Source organism: Jaculus jaculus, chromosome 12 (assembly GCF_020740685.1).
Source record: "Jaculus jaculus isolate mJacJac1 chromosome 12, mJacJac1.mat.Y.cur, whole genome shotgun sequence".
NCBI lineage: Eukaryota > Metazoa > Chordata > Mammalia > Rodentia > Dipodidae > Jaculus > Jaculus jaculus.
In genome coordinates, this window is record NC_059113.1 from 101,642,655 (window position 1) to 101,650,887 (window position 8,233).

At 48.4% G+C, this 8,233-nt stretch overlaps 1 protein-coding gene across 1 annotated transcript in view; it reads right to left on the bottom strand.

Moving 5' to 3' along the window:
* Dchs2 (dachsous cadherin-related 2) overlaps positions 1–706 on the bottom strand; it is a 217,946-nt gene extending 217,240 nt beyond the window's left edge. The window contains exon 1 of the mRNA XM_045130640.1: positions 256–706. Coding sequence (XP_044986575.1) covers positions 256–706 — 451 coding nt within the window. The remainder of the gene's footprint in view (positions 1–255) is intronic.
* Positions 707–8,233: the final 7,527 nt, after the last annotated feature.

Consider the following 8,233-nt stretch of genomic DNA (forward strand, 5'->3'; position numbering starts at 1 on the left):
CATCGCTTTTTCTCTCTCCTCCTAGTCCTTCTACATCTGTTCCTTGTTCTGCTCGCCTGGTTGCTTCCCCCTGGTAAAGTCAGGTGCATTCTTTATTTTGCCAAAATGAGAAAATTATTTCAAGCGCGCACACGCAGGGAGAGGCTGGGGACCCGGCGGGGACTGGGGTGGAGGGAGGCAGGGAGGGCGGGCGGGGAGGGAGGGAGGGAGCGAGTGATGCAGGGAAGCCGGGCGGGGAGGAGGGGCGGCTCCGGCTGCGGGCTGTGGCGAGGCTCCGGGGGCGGTCGCTCCCCGCGGCGTCCCCCCCCCGCCCCGCCGCTCCCCGGGCGCCGAGGACCACGCAGCGCCCCCTCCGACCCGAGCTCAGACCCCTCCCCGCGCGTGACGCGGCGCGCGCGAGGGCGAAGTCCAACCTTCGCGCCGCGGCCCTGCAGCAGGATGGGGGCGCGGCGAAGGTCAGGGACCCCGAGGGCTGCACCGACCGTGGGGCGAGCCGGGGAGAGGAGCGGCCGGGTGACTGCGGGGCTGACCTCCGGGCGGTGCGTGCCCGGTGCGGAGGTTGCGGGGAGAGAGAGACAGAGAGAGGTTGGGAGGGGGGGCGCAGAGGCTCAGGACGGCCCCTCCGTCGGCCCTGCCCCTTGGCTGCGGCCGAGGGAAGAAGGTGGGGGTAATGATCACTTGGAAGAGCCAAACTTGTGTTCGCCATTTGGCGAGAGACGGGTCCCGGGAGGACGGACAGATGGAGTCAAAGGCCCTTGCACAGCTGGGCCGGGATGACAGCAAAGGAGGGGTGGGGGAGGCGGAACTTGGAGAACCCTTCCAGAAAACCCGAGAAGTCTGTGGCACACATGGTGCAGACCTCGCTTGATGATGCCGCGCGCGACCCTCTGCATCCAGTCGCTTCCCCTCTGCCACCCGGAGTGACGACCGTGGACTGGGCTTGAGAACCCCTTTGGAGGCATCGGCGCCTCCGGCGCCGTAACACTTCCAGCATGCTCTATGATGCTGATTTATGGACAGACAGACAGCGGGGGGGAAGGACACTGAGGCTCCACCTCCTCCGCCCAGCTCCACCTCCGCCCCTAAGCCGGGAAGTTCGCTGGCGCGCCCTGCCGCCGCCCATTGCACTTTCAAAGTAGTTTGTGGCTGAGGCTGGAGAAAAGTCCGACCAACCCCCACAAAGTCAAGGTTTCCCTTCAGCTATCCATAATCATTGGTGCAAACTGATAAAAAGGCTCCTGATACGGTACGCTTTGAGAAAGGAGTGTCTGCGAACCGAAGAATGACCTGCCTGCCGCGTGGCTCGAATGGTTTCTGCAATGTTGCATTTGAGCCAGAGAGGAAGGATTAATTCCCTAGATCCTGATCTGTCGATCTGTCTGTCCTTCAGGAAGGATTACACAGCCGGCCTAGCAATTCCTTATAGCCCTAGTAAAATGCCTTTTCCTATTCAGCAGCATATATAAAACTACTAATTGGCAACCATATCACCTCTGTGCCCCTGATAGAATAAAATTTTCGTTTGTAACAGATGTGTTGTAAGTGTGTATACACACACACACACACATACACACACACACACACATACACACTTCCCTTTTTACCCATGAAGTGCCCTTAGGCACTGGGAGGTTGGGCATGCCTGTTTGGAATGGGCTCACCTTCTGGGATGTCGCTGGAAGAAGTCAGCCCCCTTAACTTCACTCCCTCCTGCCCCTTTATGAGTGATTCTCCGCCAAACATCCAGAGTTGTTTTTTTTTTTTTTTTTTTTTTTTTTTTAAGCCAACTAAAGTTTACCACCAACTCAGAACCTGCGCTGTGACTGCATTGGGCTTGGATGATAATTCAGACCTCGTCCTAAAAGTACCTGCCTTGCTGCCCTTGTTCCTGGCCACCTCTCTGAGGCCAATAGTACTGCCTTCTGCCTGATCCTGGGCCCTTTGAATTGCTGGAGTTTTTCGTGGCTAGATCTCTTTCTACTTTGCAAAGAGCTGGCTCTTGTTCATTCAGAGCTTAGTCTCCTTTCTTACTGTTGAAGGAGTTCTCCCCGGAGCTCCCCTCTTCCAGTGGCCCCCTCCACCAGGAACCATTCTCACACTGTATTTCCTCCAGAGCAGCCGTCAGCATCTGAGATCAGCTCTTCTCCTTCTGCCTATGTATTTGGTTATTACACTCTCAACCCTCTCTTTAGACCTGAGGCAACGCTGTCTTCTTCCACCTAGGGGAGGCTATGCCCCACTAAGTAGGTCACTCAACACTGGATGTGTTGGTTGGCTGGCTGGATGGTGGAGGAGATGGATGAGTCTGTTAAAGTAGAGATCTGAAGCGCTGACTAAAGATGAATTGCCCACGATCCTTCTGCGTGATGGTGATGGATTCTATCTCCACAGCTGTCCTCATTGCAGTCGTCCTGTGAGCTTGCTCTGCTTACAATCGGAACTTCAACTTATGTGTAAACAGTTTTGCTATCAAATATTTACTTGGGTCTGAGAGGAAAAGCAGGACCTTTTCCCTGTGTGTTTCACTGACATGTTCTTTGTAAACAGAGGTTTCGTTTAGACACAAAGGGAAAGTCAGCGGCTTCAAACATCGTTTTCTCCATTGGTCTTCTGGCTTTGCTATTCAAACATGTGCAATTCAGGGGTTCCTGCCCAGTTGATAATTCCTTTCATTGACTGTCCTAAGTAGCATCCTGAGAACTCAGAATTCAGTTTTGTAAAGGACATAAAGAGATTTTTCTGGGATAGATGAGAAATAGTTTTTGATAATACAGATGTCAAGATGCCAACCCTCAAGAAACATGGATGTCTGAGGCTCTGGAGGGGAGCGTCATCCTGGAGTCTTGTCAGAAATTGAGCAGCTAAAGCCGGGCGTGGTGGCTCACGCCTTTAATCGCAGCATTCAGGAGGCAGAGGTAGGAGGATTGCCATGAGTTCAAGGCCACCCTGAGATGACAGAGTTAATTCCAGGTCAGCCTGGACCAGAGTGAGACCCTAAAAAAAAAAAAAAAAGAAAGAAAGAAATTGAGCAGCTAGCTCTCCTCCTGCTCTGTAAAGTGGGGCAAGTGACTCAAGTCTTGCCAAGTTCTGTGGGGGAGATAACCTAGTGGTAAGGACATTAGGAGCCGTAAGCATGGATTAGCAAACAGAGTACATTGGGCAGATATCATTTCTCTCGCAGTCTTGTTTTTATGGTAAATGTTTGAGGGCTGATCTGAAATCTCACACTCTGGCTTCTTAGCCCCCAGAGTGTCTAAGGAAGGATGCAAACTGCTCACATTAAGAACAGAAACTCTGATAGACGAAGAGGCTCAGGGCGGATCTTCACCTGGGGAATCTATGCTTGCGATGGCGCAGGTACTCCACTTCCTGGAATCTAGATAGTTCTTGGCATTGCGGTAGTTAATTAGCAAGCATTCCAAGTGGTGGTTGAAGCATCCCGTGCCCAAAGGAAAGGAGTCCTTATGATGACCTCTATCTTGCAGATGAGGAAACTGATGTCCAGGGGCATTGCAAGTGACATGATGGAAATCACAGCGGACTAGACAGTGTCCTTCCCGGAGTTCGTCATCGTCACTGGTCACTAAGGAGCCCTCCACCTGACATTGATTGTTGCTGCAGTTTTCCTTGAGCGCCTTGTCTCATGAACGCTCACGGACACCAGCACAGTGGTATAAGACTTTGGAAAGGATCTGGGCAGAGAGCAGAAAGAAGAGCCGCAATAGCTGGCATGGCTGTAGGCGTGGGGGGCAGCGTCAGAGAACAGCCACGGGAGGCCAGCGACTGCTTAGCGGTGCAACTAACAGATGTCAACTGTTTACAAATTACTCTTGAAGGCAAGCGAGTAGAGTCCATTGAGTTGTGGAGGGCTTCTAATCTCCATAGGAAGGTCCTTCAGGTTAGGATGGGGGCACAACAGCAGGGATTCCCCCCAACAAGCCCCCCCCCCCCACTTACCATTGCTGTGCACATGTTATCTTTCTGAAAAGATAGAGCCAGAGAGGACTTGGAGCTGACGTGGAGACTGTTACATGCCGAGATGAGAGACGGAGGTGGCCAGCCATTCGGTCACACACGTCTGGATCTGCTGGCGTTAATTTGTAGACGTGATCAACATCTACGACCATGATATCTCAGTAGTCCATGCGTGGGTTCCATGAGGGGAAGCGTCCATTCCTTCGCTCAGCTGAAGGCCTTTAAAGCGAAGGCAAGTGCCCTGCACAAGAGAGCCCTCTCGGGATTACGGCATAGACATCCCAACAGAGTTCCCAGCATGCCGAGCTCCTTGTCTTAGTCAGCTCGGCATCACTGTAACAAAATTCCAGACACAATTAACTTATAAAGCGAACATGTTTATTTTGACTCATAGTTTTCAAAGTTCCAGTTCATGATTGGTTGTCCTGTTGCTATGGGTGAGGGGGAAGCACATGGCACAGGAAAATTGCTCTTTTCATAGTGGAGGGAAAAAACAAGAGAAGTGGCTGGATTGCCACCATTTCCTTCAAGGGTACAATCTCAATGCTCTGATGATCAATGGCTAATGATTATCATCTCCCAATAATACCACCCTGGCGAGCAAGCCTTCACCACATGTACCACTGGGAAGCATTCCAATTTCCAGCTATATGTTGCCATATAGATTTTTGGACATGCCAGCCTACACAATTATGTGAGCCAATTACTTAAAGTGAAAACAAAACAAAACATGATAAATTGTATATAAGAAAAAATATATAAATATATAGTTGATCAATATATAAATATCTATCTATGAGCTTATTAAGAAATAGAGATGATTTAATAGTGTCATAGCCGATATTTAATGTACAATATTTAATGTGCAATATTGCATAGCCAATATTTAATGTATTTTGTGTTCTTAAGTTTTTGAAATCAAGAGTCATGTGAGACATAAAAATACCTTATAGGCGCTCAAGCTCACCTCCATATCTTAGAAGTTAAGCTATCAAAAAGAAAAGATAACCTTTTCTTTCTTTTTCTTTGTTGATTCTGAGAACTGATTCCACATATAATTGTTCTAATTTCCAATTCAACAGGATAGAATTATTTTATATAGCATGTGTTTCAGGTATCAACATATATTTTTCCTCTGGCTCTTTTCCTTGTGTGTATATCATGTGTGATGTGTACATGTACACACATGTGTGTGTGCAGATGCATCCACCCATGTGTGCACATGTGCACACAAGAGGAGACCATCAGGCACGCTCCTCTATCACCCTTCCATCTTACTTCCCTCAGAGTCTCTCACCAAACCTGGAACTCAATTTTTTTTGGTCAGACTGACTCACCAGTGAGCCCCAGCCATCCTCCTGCCTCCGATTGCCTCAGTGCTGAGGTTACAGGCTTGTGCACGTTACAGGCATGCACGGCTACATCCAGCTTTTCTATGTAGATGGTGGACATCAAACCCAAGGTCTCATGCTTGGACTGATAGTACTTTCACCCACTGAGCCACATCCCAACCCCAATCCTCTGATTATTTGGGAATATGGAAAAAAATCAGGTCAATATATATATTTTAATTTTAACAGATGATATACTTTTATTCCCTTGTCCCTGCTTTGTTTCCCTGCGCCCCCTGCCCCTTGGTGAGGCTATGGGATTCACTGTGGGGTTGTGAAGGCCTCAGTCAGTCCCAGTGGAATAGTGGACATACTGTGCCTCTGGATATTCCCACCCACTCTGGCTTTGACAGTCTTTCTGCCCCCTCTTCCACAATATTCCCTGAACCACGGCAGGCCTGTTGGCAGTCTGATTTAGTGCTAAGTGCTTTGTAGCTCTAGATTTCTGCTTTGATAGGTTTACCTGATCAACTTGTTTGCCGCCATCCCCCTGAAGCTGGCTGTCAGGCTAGAAGTAAGAGCAGCATTCACAGCACAGCTTCCAAGCTAAGCTGGAATGTTTTGTTTGTCAGGAGTATTAAATGTGTTTTCATTTTTGACAGGCTCAATTTATAGTGGGTTTATCAGGAAACAACCCCATTGTCACGCAAATAGTGTTTGTTCAGAAAGTGGATGTGGGGATAGAATCTCGAGCTAAGTAAGGACCTAGGGTCAGTGGCTCCGGGGTAAACACGCTTGCTGCTCAACCATGAGGGCATAAGTTCAGTGGTTCAGGCAGTCACAGACATGCATACATGTAAACCCAGTTCTGAGAGGGTAGAGGGAGGGAGAGGCACTGGGACGTACTGGCCAACCAATCTGATTGAAAAACCTGCTGTTCAGGGTTCAGTGACGGATGCCACGTCTAAGATACAAACTGTGAGAGCCATAAGGAGGTCACCCAGCCCTCTCCTCTGGCCTCTGCACAGGAGCTCCTGAGGCACACATGACTGTGTACCTGCTGCTGGAGAAAGGGCTCAGTAGTTAAGCGTGTTTGCTTACATCCACATGCCACCACACACACACACACATACATACATACATACTAAAATATCTGTCTAGCTTTCTCCGTGTACCCTTTTCTCTCATATTGTGCTTATTCTCCTTTTCAGTCATTGGTCAGATTTACCATCTCCCCTCACAAGGGCCAATCAAATGAGCCCCCAAGGTTTGAGGCCCCTAACTCTTTATCTTTGGCACACTCCCACCTTGCTTTCTCTTCAAGCTTTCTTTTCGTTGTAATAATCCAACTTCCTAACTTCCCCAACCCTTTCATCATTTTCTTTCTGTTCTCTGAACTCTATCCAATTTTCCTACATACTGTATAAGATGTGGAAACCAAAAACCACACACCACTGTCTGAGAGGGTATAGGCATGGCCAAACCTCGGGAGGCTAACTTACCTTGTGATGGAGAAACCAAGACCTAGGTCAGCAGGTTCTTAACAAGCAGGAAAGAGAACAGGTGTGATTCCCCCCATTCCAGTGAGCCCACACTTTCTGAGTAGATAAGTAGTCCCTGTGGAAAGGTAATCCAGTTGCTTTCAGAGGAAGGAATTTTTAGAATGTCCACACATTTATATAAAACAGAAGCATTTATCTAGCAAACGCAGAAGAGAAAACACTCTTTAACTTACTCATATTATTGATTGTGGAATCCATTCCCCCTAGGATGAAGCAAAGTTCATTGGAATATACGCATGTAGTATATGTTATAATAAGTCCAGGCAAGAGAAAGCAAAGGAAATACCCAGAATCTGCCAATCCCACAAATATCCAGTGAGAAAAACACCTGGATTCTTCCCAAGCCACAGCTGTTCAGTTGGAAAATGCCTGGATCCCATTGAATCAAGACAGTCAGGGAAAAGAGCCACATCCGGCCCAGGGCCTCTACTCTGTACGGCAGGCACACGTGAAGCCCATTTGATCAAGGCACACTCCTTTTAGAAATAAATAGATCCTACTGGATCTGGGCACAGGGCATGATGAACAAACACAGATGGGGATGCACTGGGTATAGATACCATCTAGGAGAAACACTTTTCACACACAGGCATTTGGAAGAAAGACTGTCGCAGATTTCCGGCCGTGTCCCCATCGCCGTGGAGCACGCGTGCACCTGGCAGAGCTGCACCAGGATCATGCAGGATCTAATGGCTCCTGCCATTAGGTCCGAGAGACAAGAAAGGGAAACAAAAACCCAAGTAGAATGGTCCCAGTGGGAACGCTCCAAGCCTTTCTGAACACACACGATATTCTCTGGCATCTCAATTTATGTTAGTTCCCACAGTTTCATCTTTCCACCTCTTTTTTTTTTTGGACATAAACTTATTTTGGGTCGAATGAATAATTTTAGCACATTTTCCAAATAAACATTTTTAGCAGCCCTTGATTTTAAACTCCCACCATTGGCTAGGAAACTAACCTGGAAATTGGGCAGATGTTTCCACGAGTTAAGTAATTATTGTATTTAATATTGGCCTACTTTGATAGTTAAAGAGGATTCTTTAAAGGATCAATGCTTAATCCTTCAAAGATGTTTTTAGGCAGTGAGTGGCAGTATAGGGCACTCATGTGGACACCTGGGAGGTAGAGGTAGGAGGATCATGAGTCCAAAGCCACTGTCAGCATAGTGAGCCTGAGGCTAGCCTCTGTGACATAGTACCCTGTCTCAAAATAGGAAGGTTAAAATAATCCCGAGGGCTGGAGAGATGGCTTAGTGGTTAAGGGCTTGCCTGTGAAGCCTAAGGACCCCGGTTCGAGGCTCGGTTCCCCAGGTCCCACATTAGCCAGATGCACAAGGGGGGCGCACGCATCTGGAGTTCGTTT